Source organism: Notamacropus eugenii, chromosome 1, assembly GCF_028372415.1.
Source record: "Notamacropus eugenii isolate mMacEug1 chromosome 1, mMacEug1.pri_v2, whole genome shotgun sequence".
In the NCBI taxonomy this organism is placed as follows: Eukaryota; Metazoa; Chordata; class Mammalia; order Diprotodontia; family Macropodidae; genus Notamacropus; species Notamacropus eugenii.
The window spans coordinates 543,044,828-543,064,034 of record NC_092872.1 but is presented as its reverse complement, the minus strand read 5'-3'; the positions used below and the strand labels follow the sequence as shown (position 1 = coordinate 543,064,034).

The window sequence follows — 19,207 nt, the reverse complement described above, 5'->3', positions numbered from 1 at the left end:
TATACTGTAACGAGTAAGGTGTAAGAGGACTGAAAAGACCAGCCGTTGTTTTAATCGTTTTTTCATCCCGTTGGACTCTGTGATCCCGTTTGGAGTTTTCTTGGCAAAAATACCGGACTGGTTTGCCATTTCCTTCTCCAGCTCATGTGACAGGCGAGGAAACTGAGGCAAACAGGGTTGAGTGACTTGCCCAGGATCACACAGCCAGTCAGTGACTGAGGTCAGGTTTGAACTCATGGAACTCTTCCGGACTCCAGGCTCAGCACCTTAGCCCCTGTGCCACCTAACTGACCTAAGATCGTCAGAAGAAACCACTACGTGCAGTGCTTTCAGTGTCAAACAGAGACATTTAATTCTACAGGAGGGCACGACTGCAGTTTAAGGAGTGTGACCCGGCCAGCGCTGGGCTTCAGGAAAATCAGTATGAAATCTAAAAAACTGATTAAGGGCCTCTCCCGCAGGTTATGGTCTCTAAAGTCTCTTCTCTCTCCCTAAATGCTGTAATCTTAAGGCTTTCAAAGAACGGGCTTGTCCTGGCCAAAGCACCGGGGAGCAGGAAAGCACAGCACTTACTGTGAGGTGCCACAGCTTGCGACCTTTGCCACTAGCAGGCAAAAATCTACCTTGAAACTCGCCCACTCTCGCTAGGCCCCGCCCCTAACTACAGCCCGTCCCACAAGCCCCGCCTCCATCCCAGGGATTCCCTGGCTACCACCCCAACCCCACCCCCGGTTGATTGGGTCGGGATAGGAATCATAGAGATGGAGGCCTCCGAATGTCCTAGAAGAGCCTAACAATCACAGCTCGTGTCCCCGCCCCGCTGCCTTTCCCCAGGTGCCCTGACTCCCCTCATCCCGAGCTCCATTGGCTGGGAGCAGGCGGGTGGGGCGTGGGTCTCCCAGGACACGCCCCTCTCCTGCTCCTCAGCCCCGCCTCCCCCCTCCTCTGGACGTCCTTCCCGGGTGGTGTGATTGGGTGTGAATGAACGGGAGAGCGCCGGGGCTCCTTTCCCAGAGCAGGACTCTCGGCTCCATCCCGCAGCCAGGCGCTCGGTCCGTTTGGCTGGCTCGTAGGTAAGTGTCTGTCAGCGCTTGGGGTTGTCCACGGCCATTCACCGCTCCGTGGGTCAGTCACTCAGCCCCCGGCATGTGGTCCAATCCGAAGGTCCCTTGGTCGGTCAGTCGTGGTCAGTGAGTGGGTCGGTTCAGTCTGACCCTAGTGGTCCACGATTCTCAGTCAGTAAATCACTCGGTGTGTCAATCATTTCCCTCAGCTGGTCAGTCGGATGGTGGTTTGGTCAGTCACACCCTACTAAGTTGGCCTTGGTCGTTCAGTTGGGTCAATGGGACCAGTCAACTGATCAGTTAGAGGCCAGTCTGCAGTCGATCAGAGGATCGGTCAGGCAGAACCCAGTTATTTCTCCAGTAGAACCTTGTCAGTCCGCAGTCAGGGTCTTTTATTCATTTCCCCCTCCCTCAGAAAGTCATTCTTAGTGAGTTAGGCTGTCCCCTCCCCCACAACCAGTCAGCAGTTCATAGGTGAGTTAGTCAGTCAAACTCTCGTTAGTCAACTAGTTGTTGAGACCATCCATCAAGTCAGCCCTGGTCATTTCATCAGTGGGGACCATCAATGGGTTGGTCAGTGAACAGTCATTTCTTCAGTCAAGAAAGAACTCTTATTGAGTCAACTAATCTTCCGGCCTCCCCAAACCAAAAGGTCAGCAATCAGTTGATTAGTTGGTCATTCAAACTCAAGTGAGTCAGTCAGGCATCCCTGGCTAGCTCATCCATGGGTTCCTCACTAGGTTGATCACTGAGCCTGTCAGGCATACCTAATTTTTTTTTAAAAAAAGGCTTTTTCTACAGGAAAAGACCACAGGGTTTGGATTCCAGAGACCTAGATGCTACCAGCTCTGCCTTTCATTCTTTGTAACCCTGAACAAGTCACTTGACATCTCATTGACCATCCATCAGACAGCTCTAATCACACAGCCCTTAGTGAATGTGTCAGTTGGCCATCAGTCCAGTCCATCAGACTGTCTTTCAACAATCACTTGGTGAGTCAGTCAGTCTTTAGTGGGTTAGTCAGCTTTCAGTGACCAGTGACTTGATCAATTACAGTCACTCATTCAGCTATCCCCTCAGTCTGTTGGTTGGTCAGTCTTTCAGCTCATCCAGTTGGCTGGTCAATTAGTCAGTAAACCCAACAGCATCACTCCACCAGCAAGAATCTCCTGAATTCCTGTGCTTCATGGAATGGGGACATGATTCATCCTTGTATCTATTGTTCTTGCTACTGTGTCTATATATAGATCTGGTCCAGGACACAAACATTTATCTATTCAGCATATAAAAGGGAATAAAGGTTAGGCTGGTATACCTACAGTGTAGGCAGACCTAATCTGAAAAAAAGAAAGGAGATGGTTAATGACTGACCCACTAGGAGTGATTTCCTGACTAAAAGAGGAATGACTACTTACTGGCCTCAGACAGCCAACTGACCCCATTGACCCAACTGACCAAAACAGATTTCCACATTAGCCCTGTCTAAAGGAAAAATATGTATATACATACATACGGCAGCTAGGAGGCTCAGTGAATAGAGGGCCAGGCCTGGGTCAGGAAGACTCACCTTCCTGAGTTCAAATCTGGCATCAAACACTTACTAGCAGTGTGACTTTGGGAAAGTGACTTACCCCTGCTTGCCTCAGTTTCCTCATCTGTAATTTTACAGATGGAGCTGGAAAAGGAAATACAAACCACTTCTGTATCTTTGCCAAGAAAACCCTAAATGGGGTCATGAAGAATCAGACACGACTAAAACTACTAAACAACTACTGCTATGAAATATATATACATATATGTGTGTGTGTGTGTATATACATATGTATGTGTATGTACATATATAAACACTTATGTGTGTCATTCTCTACTCTGAGTCTTTTTACCTCCCTATCATGTTTCATCATTAATCCTCTGAAATTGTGGTGGGTCATTACACTGATCAGAGTTCCTAAATCTTTCTGGAATTGTAGTTGCTCAGAATTTCTAAAGTTGCTTGTCCTTACAGTATGGTCACTGTCTAAATTGTTCTGCTGATTCTGTTCATTGCATCAATTCATACAAGTCCTCCCAGGTTTCTTTGAAACTATCCCCTTTATCATTTCTTACATCAAAATACTTTCTCACCTATATACCATATTGTTCAGCCATTCCCTAGTTCATACCCACCCCCACTCAGATTCCATTTCTGTCTTCTCAAAAAGCTATAAATATTTTTGCATAGCCTTAGTTAGCATTTGTTTTGTTTAGAATTAATCTTTACCTCCCTCAATCTGACCTCCCTCTAACTCCCTTTTCTCTCCTATTTCCCTATTGAATGAAATGTATTTATGTACCATCTATGCATATGTGAATGACCTATCCTGCACTTCGACTGGTTTTAATACAGTTTTGTCTACAAATACCAATTAGAGATTGAATAAGATTCAAGTATCCGCAGCTCCCCCACTTCTCTGTATAGATTTCTACTCACTCATCCTAATTATGAGATTGTTTTCCCTAACCTTCCTTTCCCTTCCCATCTATTGTATTTCTTTCCTCTTCTCTTTCTGTTCTTCTTTTAAGATTTTCAAGACATAATATAACCACCTCCAATTCTGTCTAATTAGATTCTCTATGACTGTTGATGATGATAGGGGTTTGGAGGAGATACCTGTACCATCTCCCCATGTGCGTTTGTCCTTTGTTGCCAAAGAAGACCATGCCATCAGAGAAATGATGACATGACTTGCACTTGACTTTGTTTTGAGGGAGGGAGGGCTGTGCAGGTCACCAGCCTCACTTCTCCTCCAGAGCCATCTGAATCCAGTGACCAGATATTCATCAGGATTACTGGAGATGACCCAGGTTGAGGCAATTGGAGTTAAGTGACTTGCCCAAGGTCACACAGGTAGTGAGTGTCAAGTGTCTGAGGTGAGATTTGAACTCAGGTCCTCCTGACTCCTGCACTGGTGCTCTATCCACTGTACCACCTAACTGCCCCAACCATCTCCCCATATTAAAATGTAAGCAGAGTATCCTTGTCTAGTTTCTTGTGATTGTTTATGTTTACCATTCTATGCTTCTCTTCACTCCTGTGTTTAAATTTCAAAGTTTCTACACAGCTCTGATCTTTCCATCAGAAATGGTTGAAAGTCCTCTATTATCTATTTCATTAAAAGTCCATTTTCCCCTGTGCATAATTAATTATACTCAGTTTTACTGCATAAATTATTCGTTCCTGTAAGCCTATATCCTTTGCCTTCTGGAGTTTTGTATTACAAGTCCTCCACTCTTTTGTAGTGGTGACTATAAATCATGTGTTGGTGCTGACTGTGGCTCCTAGGTCCTTGAATTCTTTCTTTCTGGCTGCTTGAAGTATTTTTTCTTTGATGTGGAAGCTATAAATTTTGACTATAATGTTCCTGGGAGAGTTTAGGTTTCTTTCAAGAGATTACTTTTAGATTCTTTCTATTTTGACTTTGTTTTCTGTTTTTAAGAGATATGGATAGTTTTCTTTATGGATTTATTGAAATATAATATCTAGGCCCTTTTTGTCATCATGGCTTTCAGGTAGTCCAATGATTTTTAATTTTATTCTCAGCCAGGTTTCCAGGTCAGTTGTTTTTGCTATAAAATATTTTGTATTTTCTTCTCTTTTTTTGCTCTTTTGACTTTGTTTTAATATTTCTTATCTATTGACTTCAGTTTGATCCATCCTGATTTTCACTTTGTTGCTTGAGTAAAGTTTTATAACCCTTGCACAAATCTGTTGATTCCCTTTCCAATTCTTTCTTTCTATAGCTGTCATTTCTTTTCCATTTCATCTCTCAAGCATTCTGATTTCATTTATAAAAATAATTTTCAACTCTAAGAAAATTTTTGCTTCATCTCTTCCAGGAGTCCTAGTTGAATTTGTTCCCAAAGCCATTTTTCTTAAAGGTTTTGCTGGTAGATGTCTTGGAGTCATACTTTTCTGGGTTTGTATCTTAAGCATCTTGTCACCATAATAGCTTTTTGTGGTGGGATTCTTTTCTTCTTTGCTCATTTTTCTAGACTACTTTTTAACTTCAGACTGGCCAAACTCTGCACCCTTCTGTAGGGAAGGTCCAGGCTGCTCCTACTCTTGCTTTCTTAGGAGTATTGAATGTTGTATGTAGGATCTCAGAGATAGCTCAGGCTGGAAACATTCAAGCTATCAGTGGTCTCAAAGTTGTCTGATCCAAGGCAGAGTCTGATCGCTGACCCCCTGACCTGAGCTCTCCAAGTGCCTTACCCTAGGTTTGGGTCTGAGCAAGAGGTCCTACTGCTGCCGGACTCAGCCAGTTTCAGCCAGCTGGTAAGCTGCTCTAGTTCAGAGCCAAAGAATAGCAAGCTTCTCTTTAGTCTAGGACTCCTAGCCCAGTTATTTCTCTATAGGCTTCAGACTGGGATAGAAGTAGGAATTGAAACCCCGCTCTGCTCCTGGGCGTCTAAGACACACTACTTGCCGAGTTTGCTCTTGATACACAGCCTAGGGCCTCCTTACCCTGGGACACCACCTCTGGCCACAGATCTCTGCCTCAGTCCACCACGGATCTTTGACTTAATGACAAAGCTGCCAGTTAGCACCAGTTCATAAACCCCAGTGCCCTTTATGAACCTGTTACCTCTTCTTGCCCTGGTGTACTATCTCCCTGTACAAGAGTGTTTCTCAGGGTATACTCCTGGTCAGGTGCTTCCCTTGTGTCCCTTCTCACACATCTCTGGCTGCCTCTCTATACATACCCAAGTCAGAAAAAATGAACTCACTGGGACATTTTTCTTGGATTTCTCCATCAGGATTCAGTCTGGTATATTTTCTAGATCTGTTAGGAAGAGTGAAGGGTAGTGAGGCTTGCTGTATGTCTTCCTGCTATTCTGGCTCTTCCTCCCAAAATATGTATATTTTTATCAAGAAAGTAAGCAGATTTTGAGCTTTATTTTATCCTAAATTATTAAAATTCATAATTCATACTTTACATATTTAATTATAAGCTTAATTTTATATTTTATCTGCGTTATGGCAAATAAAGTGCTTGAGTTTGAGATCTGACTCATCAGAAAAGCATCCACTATCCCCAGGAAGAAGCAGAGTCATAGATCTTAGCATAGCCATGATTAAAGCAAGTAGTTTGGGTGCTGAGGGCTCCAGATTGCTGGGGACAATAGTGAGAAACTGCCTAATAGAAACAAAAGTGATGAGCTCATGAAAATTAGGCAACAGGTCAAGGAGAGATTACCTCCTTTTTCTGTTCCTACTTGGCTTGTCATTCATGAGAATATATGAAGAACTAAGTGCATTTAAACAGGAGGAATATATATACCTGTGTGTATGTGTATGTGTATCAGTTGGGTGTAGAAATATGTCTTACCCAATAGGGAAATAAGAGGGAAAAGGGATAAGAGATGGGGCATGGGGTCAGGGAAGAAATGATAAAAGAGAGGGTAGATTACAGGAGGCAGTGGTCAGAAGCAAAACTCTGAGGGACAAAATGAAGAGAAAGAAGAATAAACAGGAGAAAATAGGATGAAGGGAGATAAACAGTAATCATAACTATGAATGTGAATGGGATGAACTAACCCATAAAATGGAAGCAGACAGCAGATGAATTCGAAACCAAAATCCAGCAGTATGTTGTATACAGGAGTTACAACTGAAACATAAAGAGGCACCGCATTGAAATAAAGGGCTGGAGCAGAATCTATTATACTTTAGCTGAAGTTAAAAAAGCAGGAGCAGTGGTCATGATCTCTGACAAAGCAAAAGTAAAAATAGATCTAATTTAAAGTGATAATCAAGGAAACTGCATTTCTCTAAAACATACCACAGACAATGAAGTAATATCAAAACATTCTAGAGCAAGCTTCTCTGATAAAGGCTTCATATCTCAAATACATAGGGAAGTGAGTCAAATTTATAAAAATAAGAGCCATTTCCCAATTGATAAAAGGATATGAATAGGCAGTTTTCAGAAGAAATCAAAGGTATCTATAGTCTTATGAAAAAAATGCTGTAAATTTTATCAATTAGAGAAAAGCAAGTTAAAATAACTCTAAAGTACCACCAGACACCCAACACACCTGAAACCCATCAGAAATGACTAATGCTGGAGGGTGTGAGGGAAAGTAGGTATACTAACTCACACTACTAATGATAGAGTTGTGAATTGGTCCAAACAGTCTGGGGAATAATTTGAAACTACATCCAAAAGGCTATAAAACTGTACATACTCTTTGATTCAGCAATACCCCAAAGAGATCAAGGAAAAAGGAAAAGGACTTATTTGTACAAAAATATGTATAGTAGCTTGTTTTTGCAGTGGCAAAGAATTGGAAATTGAGGGGAGGCTCATTAATTGGGGAATGGCTAAACACATTGTAGCGTGAGATTGTGAGGAAGTACTATTGTCCTGTAAGAAATGACAAAAGGAGTGACTTCAGAAGAAAACATGGCAAATCCTATATGAACTGATGTAAAATGAAGTGAAAGCTGAGAGATCATTTTACACAGTAACAGCAAGTAATAATGATCATCTGTGAAGGACTTGGCTACTCTGATCAATACAGTGATCCAAAGGACTCATAATGAAAAAATGCTATCCACCTCCAGAGAGAAAACTGATGAACTGTTTTGATTTGGTTTGCCAGTATGGCTAACATGGAAATATGTTTAGTATGTTTAGCATGATTTCACATGTATAATTGATATCATATTGTTTGCCTTCTCAGAGGGTAGGGGAAGGGTTGGGAGGGAGGAAGAGAATCTGGAACTCAAAATTTAAAAAGAAAAAAGTTTAAAAATAGATAATATTTTTTAAAAAACTAAGTGTGTTTACCATGAGCAAATGTAAATGACCCTGCTGTATTGATTTTGTCTATTCACAACCTCCTTTCCATCTGACTCATATAATCTGGTTATATAAGCTCTTGAGTCAGATAACAATCTAAGTAAGCAATGGGGTGATGAGTAATGAAAAAATAGTTTGAAAATGACTGGAAAGTGCTTTATATTAATTTGAAAATATACATTTTTGGCATTAGTACTCACATTAGCTATAAATGATCTGTTGTTCTAATGATGATAAGGTAATCTTAAAAAAATATTAATTAAAAATCAGGTTAAGTTTCTTCCTGAGTCATTTTAAAAAATGTTTCTTCTTAGAAGCAGTGAGTATGCATTCCTAATAATATCTTACAACAATATGACTCTACGTTTAGTTAATATAACTTAAACACAATTATAGTAAGTTTTGTCACATGACATTCAATCAATCATAAACCTATTCACAGGACTTTTTGGCTTTGTCAGCAAAATAAGTAATATTCACAAAATAACCCTGAGACCATACAAAATCTTGATATGCCCTCAAAAAAAGTCATCAAAGAAAGATGAAATATGCAGCATTCCATTTTAGTATTTAGTTTGTTTTATTGTATTATAAGTCTTTGGAAATTCATAAAGGATGTGTAATATCTGGTTTCTTAAACAGAATACTTCATTCAAGGGCTATATTAAATAGTAGAATTTATTCTACCTATTTTCCTGACCACAATGTTTGAATTTCACAAACCAACAGGAACCTGAAGCCTTAAAATTTATCTCTATGCAGATGACTCTAAGTAATGTAGATACAGATATGTGTGTACATATGAATATATATGTATGTATGTATAAATCCTAGTCTTTTTCCTGAGCTCTAGTCCCCCATCACCAAATGCCTATCAGACATTTCAAGTTGAATGTTCCAAAGGCATCTTTAACCGAGTATTCCCAAAACAAAGCTCATTATCTTTCCAAACTTCCCCATTTCTGTTGAGGGCATTGGATGATCCATTCAATTAAAATCCAGGTTTTAAATCCAGGTTTAAAACATTTGTACCATTCTCTACTTCTCAATCTCACTCATTCTGAGTATTCTTGTCAATTCTTGTCAAAATCTTTTTTTACCTCCATAACCTCTCTTAAATACATCCTCTTCTCTCCCCTCATACAGTCACCCCCAAGTTCAAGCCTGCATTGCCTCTCAAGTGACCTTTTTCAATAGCTTCAATATGATTTCCCAGTCTCAGGCATCTTTCCCCACTCCAATCTGACCTCCACACCAAAGTGGCCTCCCTAAAATACAAATCTGACCATGCCACTCACCACCCCCTCTCTCCATCTCTGGCACAAACTCAGTAAACTCCCATTCTGTTTTGGACATGTTAAATCTGAGATGCCTACAGGACATCCAGTTCAAGTTATCCAAAAGGCAGTTGGTGATATGACACCAGAAGTCAGAAGAAATATTAGAGCTGAATACGGAGATCCGAAAATCAGCCGCATAGAGATGATAATGGAACCCATGGGAGCTGAACATCAAAGGAGAAGTAAAAAGGGAGAAGTCCCAGGATGGAGTTTTGAGGAACACCAGTGCTTAGTAGCAGTGACTTAGATGAAGCCCTAGCAAGGGAAACTGAGGAGCAGTCAGACACATTAGAGGAGAACCAGGAAAAAGCAGGATCATGAAAATGTAGAGAGGAGAAAAATATCCAGGAGTGTCAGTGTCAGAAGTTGCAGAGCAGTCCAAAGGGATGAGGATTGAGAAAAGGCAGTTCTGTTTTGCAATTAAGAGACCACTGGCAATTTTAGAGAGAGTAATTTCAGTTGAAAAATAAGGTCAGAAGGATTTAGAATAGAGTGAGAGAAGAGAAGTGAAAGCTTGAATGTAAACAACTTCCTCAAAAAGTCTAGCTGAGAGATGTATAGGACAATAGGTAGTAGAGATAGTAGGATCAAGTGAAGGATTTGGTTTCATTTTGTTTTTTAAGGATGAGGGGGAGATATGGAAGGAAGAAGGATAAAGGGAAATACTGAAGGTTACAGAGAGTAGGGATGATAGAGAGAATAATCTGTTGAGGAAGATAGTGTGGGATAGAATTAAGGGTACATGGAGAGGTGGTTACCTTGGCAAGGAATGGGGCCACTTCTTCAAGGGCAACATGAGTAATTTGAGTTAAAGAATAAAGGAGAAGAAAGATCTTGTGGAATGTCTTTGGTTTTCTCTATAAAATATGAGATGAGGTCCTCAGCTAAGATGAGAGAAGGAAAAGCCTGAGATGGGATGAAAAGGTTTAGAACAGCTTCTAGAGCAAATTGATTAGGAAAGTGTAAAAGGATTGCTTTGTGACAACGAAGGCCCAATCGAGATTGTGACAGACATTTATAGGGGGCCTACATGGTTTCCTGATTTCCTCTAACTTCGTTGGGCAGCATGTGAATAGCAGCAAAAGTGGGAGTAGGAGAAGAGGGAGTGCCAGTGACACTGAACCCAAGTCTGGTTTTTATTGGGATTCTGGGATGAGTTTCTATTTGAGAAGCTGAGGGCATAACCTATGAGTAAAAGTGTCTTAAAACAGATGTTTACTAAATGCACATATTCTTCCTTATATTTGCTGCTCTTTCTTTTTTATAACGGGAGCTTAAAAAACCCTCAAGTATATTCTATAAGATGTTGCTGTTTCTCTTAAAACACTGTATATTTATTTCCACTCTTCACAGGGGTTAAAGTTGTTTCTGTCTTTGTCACTGAGATGCTGAGATTCTACGGAAAATGCTATAAATTTCCTAGGAAAAAGCCTTATTAATGACCAAAGAATTTTTATCATTAACTCCAAACATTGATAAATCAAATGTCCATGTAGAAAAGAATAATATGACATTTTTCTTAAAGCATTTATTTTCTTTCAGGTTCACCTAAATTGCCTTAGTACACAGACATGGACCTTCAAAAATCTCCTATGGAAACAGTACTTATTACAGGAGGAGGTGGTTACTTTGGTTTCCGGTCAGTACCTATGAGGGGAAAAATATTCATTCATTTCTTTCTTAAGTTGTTGCTTTAGTGGACGATTGGAAAAAGTATAGCTAGGAGTTGTAATACTTTTGTAATATAGACTATCACTTATGGTATCATAATGCTGATCCCATATGTGAGCTAACTACATAGATCTCTTGGACTCAAATCAGTTAATACATGTGTGTCCCACTTCCAAAAAAAAAATCAGTATTTGAAAATCCAATTAACAATGTAAATAGAATTAAGAGTACTTGCTGACGTTAAAGAAGGATCTTTAAAAAAAAACAGCTACCATATTAGCTTTTAATTTTTATTTTTTAAACTAAGAGAGAATGGGTAGGGCACTGAAGAAAAGAGAAGATGGGAACGAAAACTTTAAAGAGCCATTACCTAGGGAAGACCACTTGAAAGGTGATTCTGTGACTCTAGTCACTAAATTAACTAATGATATAGATAAATTTAGGAATTACGTATTACTTTTCAAGAACAAATTCAATATGTAAATTAGGTAATCTGTAATTCCAAGAAAATTTAATTCACATTTCAGACATTAATCATTTATTTGTTAGTTGTACTAGAGATAGCATAGTAATTAATATTTGTGATGTTTTCTCCTCATTTTAGTTTGGGTTGTACACTATGCAAGAAGGGTATCAGTGTGATTCTATTTGATGTCAACGTTCCTTTTCAAGATCTTCCCAAGAGGATGAAGTTCATATGTGGAGATATTTGCTGTGTCACTGATTTAGAGAAAGCTTTGCACAATGTTACTTGTGTTTTCCATATTGCTTCCTTTGGCATGTCTGGAAAGGAACAATTGAATCATAAGCGTATTGAAGATGTCAATGTAAAAGGCACAGAAAACGTACTCCAGGCTTGCAGAAGGAAAGGAGTGCCAAGATTGGTTTATACTAGTACTTATAACGTGGTGTTTGGAGGCCAAGTTATAATGAATGGGGATGAATCTCTGCCCTACCTACCTCTTCACCTTCATCCAGATCACTATTCCCGCACCAAATCTGTTGCAGAGAAAAAAGTGCTGGAGGCAAATGGTACAGCCTTGGAAAGGGGAGTTGGCATCTTGAGAACCTGTGTTTTGAGATCAGCTGGTATCTATGGGCCTGGAGAACAAAGGCATCTTCCCAGGATAGTAAGATATATAGAAAAGGGCCTCTTCAGATTTGTGTATGGAGATCCCAAAAGCTTGGTAGATTTTGTCCATGTGGATAACTTGGTACAAGCCCACATCCTGGCCTCAGAGGCATTAAAAGCTGACAAAAAACACATTGCCTCTGGGCAGCCTTATTTTATCTCTGATGGAAGACCAGTGAACAATTTTGAATTCTTCAGGCCTTTAGTTGAAGGGCTGGGTTATCCATTCCCAACTATACGCCTACCATTAAGCGTCATTTATTTCATTGCTTTCATGACAGAGATGGTCTACTTCCTCTTGGGCAGGTTTTATAATTTCCAGCCTTTCCTCACCCGAGCAGAAGTCTATAAAACTGGGGTGACACACTATTTCAGCATGGAGAAGGCTAAGAAGGAACTGGGTTATGAACCACAGTCATTTGACTTCAAGGAAGTGGTAGATTGGTTTAAAGCTGAGGGTCATGGTAGAAAATTCCAAAACTATACCTTGAAGCATCTCATTTGGAGTGGCATTTTGGTTTTCCTCCTAGCTATTGCAGTTCTCACATGGTTTTCCGATGACTATGGTAATGTCAGTTTGAAAGATTTATTTTGAAAATTATTTTATGGGGAATAAGAAATTTCCACGCATAGCCCAGTACTTTTATTTCATAAGCAGACTCTAGAATGCACAAGTGGCCAAATTTATGACTCTCCAAGAACTGCTCAAGAATAGCCTTTTATAGATTAGATTCTTTCTAGTCTTCAATTATTTCTCCTAACTCAGAATGATGTCTGATAGAAGAAAAAAATGAAGGACAAGTTTGAAATTTTGTTTTGTTTTCATTACTTCTTTTGAGGCTATGGCTTAGGGGAAATACAGTCATTTCAAAATCTGTGTATGGGGGCAGCTTTTCCTTGAATTTCTCCCAAAGCAATTGTGCGTTTTTCTCTCATGGCATATTCCAGAACTAGATAACACATTTTATTTAAAATGAATTAAAAACATGAACAGGCATCATATTAGGTCTGCAGTGACTAAACACTTATAAGAAGAGCTTAAAATAATATTATAACTTTTCAGTACGATTTCAGGCTAGATACTTTTCTAAACAGGTGGTGGGCACCGATAGAATCATGGAGTTGAAAGAAATCTTAGATGTCATCTAGTACAAGCTCATCTACCCAGATCAAGAATACCCTTTGCATTATCCCTAACAGCCCTATCATGCTGTGCTTAAACAGCTCCTTTGGTAACAAATTCCCTGATTCCATATTTGAACATTTCTAATCATTAAAAAACATTTCTATTGCCAACCAAAATATGTCTCTATAATTTCCACTTATTGCTCTTCTGAGGCCTCAAGATCTTATTGTTTGTTATCTAATAGCTTCTATGTCCTCAGGTCAACATTTTTAGAGTTTATTGAACTATTTTCCCCTACTAATCTGCAAATCCTTTGAGATTAGCAGCTTTTGTGCCTTACTTATCTATGTATCCCTCACAGTGCCTTATACTTAGTAGATAATAGTTGTTTCTTAAGTAAAACTGAAAGCCTGTAAAACAACTTTTTAATCTGTTCAATGGTCATCCATCTGTTTTCTGAGGCAGTTAGATCTGATTTTTAGAGATAAACAAAAATCATACCAAACAGAGTTCATAAAGAGGATAAAAGATCAAGGTGTGGACTTTTCTTTTTGATCAAAATCACATAACTCATGACTGATTTTGTTGTATGGTTATAAACTGATTCTAGAGACAACCACTAAAAGAGGCATCCAAACATGTTTTAAACACTGGATTCATTGCTGGAATAGGTGTAGCCTACCATAGGGACAATTTCAAGGACAACCCTTAGGCAAACGTATACATTCTGGACTATTCATTGAAAAGAAGTCCCATTAGTTTATAATCCCATCTCCTATAGATTTTTAGTTTTTAAATGCAATACTGAAGAATTTATTTCCTTTTAGGTATTTTGCCTATAACAGAGCAGTAGCTACCAGATAAATAATGATATCATGGAGATAATCTTGTGGTCTGAACAGCTGTTTCAGCCACAGGAAACACTGACTAAGAGAAAAGATTACATGTTTTTCAACTCCACTTTTCTTTTAAAAAAAATCAGAACTAAAACTTCACTATTCAAATTAGAGAAATTAGTCTTAGAGCACACTTTTAAAGTACTTATCTTTAAGTTGGGAAACTTCAGTGTAAATCCATGTTTTGACTTTACTTCCTTTATCTCTGCCTTAATTTATTCAACAATAAAATGAAGGGCTTGGACTAGATCAGTGATTCTCAAAATGTGGTCTGGGGACCCATAGATGTTTCTGAGTCTCTTTCAGGGGGGGTCATCAAGGTCAAATCTATTTTCACATTAATACTAAAATGTTCTAATTTTTAACATGATAAATACTGATAGATAAAACCCACATAAACAAAAGGTCTTTGGGATTTAAGAGTATAAAGAGGTCCTAGGACCAAAAAGTTTGAGAACCACTGGAGTAAATGATCTCTAACATCTCTTATACCTCTAAAGTGTGACTTACCTAAGGTCACACTCTAAATAAAAATAGCTGGCATTTCTATAACACTTTTAAGTTGTTTTATATACATTATCTCATTTGGTCAATAAACATTAAAGCATGTAATATGTACAAAATATTATGCTAAATACTGGAATTCAAAGAAAAACAAAACACTCCCTCCCCTCAAGGAATATATATGAATTGGTCAGTCAGTCAACAAACATTGCAGTCAATAAGCATTAATTAAGTGCCTAATATGTGCCTGGTACTGTGCTAAGTGCTGGGGACACAAAGAAAGGCAAGAAAAGGGAAAAAGAAAAGACAAACCGATCCTTGCTCTCAAGGGATCTGCAGTCTAAGGGGAAGAAAACAGGCAAACAGCCATAAACAAAGTATATACAGGATAATTTGAGATAATCTGTAATCTGTATTGTTTGGAGGGTACATAAAATAGGTGAGATCACAGACTTCTAGGCAAATGTTCTTTCCATAACACCACACTATTTTTATATATAATACCTTATCTTAGAAATAATGGTTATTCCCAACAAATGGCACTTTTTACAAACTGATTTAATTACCAAAAATTCCCTAGAACCACTTTTTTATCAAAAACAAAGCAATCTTAAATAACAATTTGAAGGAAAAAAATAAGCAGATTTAACGGAGACCTAAAGTTATTCCATTGTACTCTCTTGTTGAATGCTTTCTGCCAGGTTCCTGCTGGCCCTGTTAATTCATTTCCCCTTGATGGTTTGAGGGCTTTGGGGGTATTTTTGCCTAGATATAGGGATGAAAATAGCATCCTACGTTTAAAGAGGAGTGGGCACCCCCTGTAATGCCAGCAGTGATCCTCTTGTTAGTAACAAAAGAAGATAAGGACATGATCTTGCTCAGAAGATTCCAGCAGTTATGTTCATTCCCCTGGGGACCTAGGATAGAAGTCAGTGTTCCCACTCTGGATTTATTTCCTTCAACGTACTTGGCCTCCTTTACATAATGAGAAGAGAAAGATGGGAATTTTCCAATTAGGGAACAACTGTTGAGCACTCACATGTGCCCATTATATACAAGACTAGATCCATGTCCTTGAGCAGGTTATAACCTGAGGAGATAAGATATATAGATATAGATATAGATAGATATATGTGAAAATTCAATAACAGTTCCAGAAAGTATATATTCAAATGGTTGTCACAAGTTTGGTTCAAAATGATTTGCTTTGTTTTAGATTCTTTCAGAAAACAGCAAGCTTCAGCAAAGCAGTATCACCATCACAGTTTTGCCCAGCTTAGATAATGGAAAAGGTCCATTTCATAGTATTTTGGCTATAAAAGAAACGTTCTAGTCCCACTCTGTGATCCCAGTTGGGGGCGATGTTTGGGCACAGAGGGCTGCTTTTCACAAAATCTTTCTTCTGCTCCCATCCAGTGACACTCTGGAATCTTCAGTATCTGGCTCATATTCCTCTTCCAAGGTTTAGGTCCTCTAGCACCTCTATAAGCATTCAGGCTAACAAGAGTAATAACACAGTACAAGTTTTATTTATAAAGCAAAGAAGCCTTATACCTCAGACCACAGACAAGAAAATTCTCCCTTCCCATAAGGAGCTAGACAATCCTAACTTACAGCACTACCTTTTGTGACTTGGGCTTCCTAGCAAGTTGACTTCTCTCCTGCTTGGACCTATATACTCCCTTTGAATCAGTACCATCAAAAGGAAAGATTCAGATTTTTTCTCCTCCATTTCTCGGCTCTGAACCTCATTCAGTCCTCAGCTCAGCTCCTTCTGTTTCTTAGTTCTGTGGTTCTCTGCCACACCAATTTTTCCCACTTTGGTGCTCCAATGCTTTTTAGTCAGCTAACAGCATTAACTAGCATGGGCTTCTTTGGAGATCAGGCAGACTTTTCTCTTGATCTGTATGGAACTTGTCGTGTCCATCAATTCCTGCCTCTCTAATTGTCAGGCCAAAATTAGCACAAGTAGCAGAGAAGTGATCCATACTCTGTTGCATATCACTCTCAAGGTCTCTCTGAAAAACTTTGGTATTGATTGGGAGATACGGGAGACACTGGCACAGGACCGCCCAGCATGGCATACTCTCATCAAAGAAGGTGCCTATGTTCAATGAGCAAAGCAGAATTGCAGTAGCTCAAAAGAAATGTGAGATGCACAGGTTTAGAGACATCTCCATCCCAAATGTTCAAGTATACTATTTATGCCTGGCCTGTGATAGAGCCTTTCAAGCTTATATCAGTCAAATCAACCATAGTCAGATACATTGTTCTTTGACCCTGACATCATGATGTCATTTTGGTCTTGGAATAGTATGAAGAACAACAGCCTAAGAAGTCTGTCATATGGATGCATGAGTTCTAAGTCAAAAAGCATTTATTAAGTGCTTATTGTGTACCAGGAACTGTCTAAGTGCCGCTTTGTTATTATTCAGTCATTTCAGTTGTGTCTGACTCTTCAAAACCCCATTTGGGGTCTTCTTGGCAAAGATACTAGAAATGCTTTGCGAAGTGGTGCAAAGAACCAGATAAACAAAAACTGCCCCCATCCTCAAGGATTTCACATTCTAGGAGATAATGTTGATAACTAGGTATGTACGAGATACATCCAAAGTAGATGGAAAGCAACTTCAAAGGGGAAAATCTCCTGCAGAAGGGGGGATTTGAGTTAAATCTTAAAAGAAACAGGTTTAGGTGACTATGGCAGATTCCTGTCTGCCCTCCCTCTGCTTCTAGGTCCATGAAGTCTATTCTCAGTTCATGCCACTTGTGTCCCATGTGGTACCTTAAACAGAAACAATTCCCATCTTGCCTGTGTGCCTCAGTTGCAAAAGGAGTGGGGACAAAATTTAATGTGGTGTAATAGGAATAGTAGAGTAGACCTCAGGCTCTGCCTCAGTTTCCTCAACTGTAAAATGGAGATAAGAACAGCACCTACCTCACAGAGTTTTGAGGATCAAATGAGATATCTGTAAAGTACTTAGAACAATACCTAAAACATAGTGTGTTTGTCCTTCATTGCCAAAGAAGACCATGCCATCAGAGAAATAATGACATGACTTGCACTTGACTTTGTTTTGAGTGAGGGAGGGCTGTGCAGGTCACCAGCCTCACTTCTCCTCCAGAGCCATCTGAAACCAGTGACCAGATATTCATCAAGATGACTGGAGATGACCCAGGATGAGGCAATTGGGGTTAAGTGACTTGCCCAAGGTTACGCAGCTAGTGAGTGTCAAGTATCTGAGGTGAGATTTGAACTCAGGTGCTGCTAACTCCTGCACTGGTGCTCTATCCACTGCACCACCTAGCTGCCCTACCTAAAATATAGTAGGTATAGTATAAAAGCTTATTCCCTCCTTCCCCAGAATACTCCCAGATCTATATATCCAGCCCTTGGTCTCTTGCCTGAGCTCTGACTTCCTATCACCAAATGCCTATTAAACATCTTGACCTGGATATCTTATACACATTTCATACTCAATATGTCCAAAACAGAACTTATCTCTCACTAACTCAATCTATCCAATCAGTTACTAAATCTTTAACATATTTATCTTTCTGCTATATCTTAGGTGGGACAACTAGGTGGCACAGTGGATAGAGTACTGGGCCTGGAGTCAGGAAGACTCTTCTTCATAGCTCAAATCTGGCCTTAGATTAGCTGTGTGACCCTGGGCAAGTCACATAATTCTGTTTGCCTTGGTTTTCACATCTGTCTCATTTTGACCTGGAGAGGGAAATGACAAACCACTCCAGTATCTTTGCCAAGAAAACCCCCCAATGGGGTCATGAAGTCAGACTCAACTGAAAAATGACTAAACAACATTAGCTTGGATACATCACCTCCTCTCCATTCACACAGTCACCATCCTAGTTCAAGCCCTCATCACTTCTCACCTGGACTATTTCTATAGCCACCTAATTGGACTTCCTATCTCAAGGCTCTCCTCACTCCAATCCATCCTCCACTCAGATGCCAAAGTGACTGTATTACCTCCCTGCTCAGTAAACTCCAATGGCTCCTTATTACCTAAAGGATCAAATATCAACTCTGTTAAGTATTTCAAGCTCTTTACAACCAGCCCCTTCCCATCTTTACAGTCTCACCTTCTATGGTTTCTACAATCTAGGCACACTAGCGTACTTGCTGTGCCTCACATATGCTTTGTCTTTTGTCTCCAAGCCTTTGCATAGGCTGTCCCCCATCTCTGGAATGCTCTCCCTCCTAACTTGTGTCTGTATCAGTCTCTAGCTTCCTTCAAGAGTCAGCCCAAGTGCTATATCTTCCAAAAGGCCTTTCCTGTTTCTACCACCACAACCCTTGATAGTGACTTTCCCTCTTGCGTTATCTTCCATATTCTGTAATTATCATTTTATGTGCTCATTTACATGTATGTTGTCTCCCCCACTAGAGAGATCAGAGACTATTTTTATTCTCTTTGTATCCCTAATGCTTAGCATATTATATTCCTGGCACATAATAAACACTGAAGAAATGTCTGATTCTAAGTATGTTATAAGTATGTGTCAGTCCCTTGCTGCAGTAAGATGGCTTTCCTGAATATTTGTTGATGACTGAAGAACATTGGGGGCGCTCACTATTTAAAGGGGAAGAAACCATTGCTAAGG

At 39.6% G+C, this 19,207-nt stretch overlaps 1 protein-coding gene across 1 annotated transcript; it reads left to right on the top strand.

Moving 5' to 3' along the window:
• Positions 1 to 819: 819 nt before the first annotated feature.
• On the top strand, positions 820 to 13,712 carry SDR42E1 (short chain dehydrogenase/reductase family 42E, member 1). The gene is made up of 3 exons (XM_072634201.1): positions 820 to 1,073; positions 10,792 to 10,888; positions 11,525 to 13,712. The coding sequence occupies exons 2-3, from the start codon at positions 10,821 to 10,823 to the stop codon at positions 12,645 to 12,647; spliced, it is 1,191 nt and encodes a 396-aa protein (XP_072490302.1). The 5' UTR covers positions 820 to 1,073; positions 10,792 to 10,820; the 3' UTR covers positions 12,648 to 13,712.
• The last annotated feature ends 5,495 nt before the right edge of the window (positions 13,713 to 19,207 follow it).

Bases quoted from the DNA above. Each gene is read 5' to 3' on its own strand.
- SDR42E1 (XM_072634201.1), top strand. From the start codon at position 10,821: ATGGACCTTCAAAAATCTCCTATGGAAACAGTACTTATTACAGGAGGA. The intron at 10,889-11,524 runs GTCAGTACCTAT...TCCTCATTTTAG, and splicing joins GGTGGTTACTTTGGTTTCCG to TTTGGGTTGTACACTATGCA.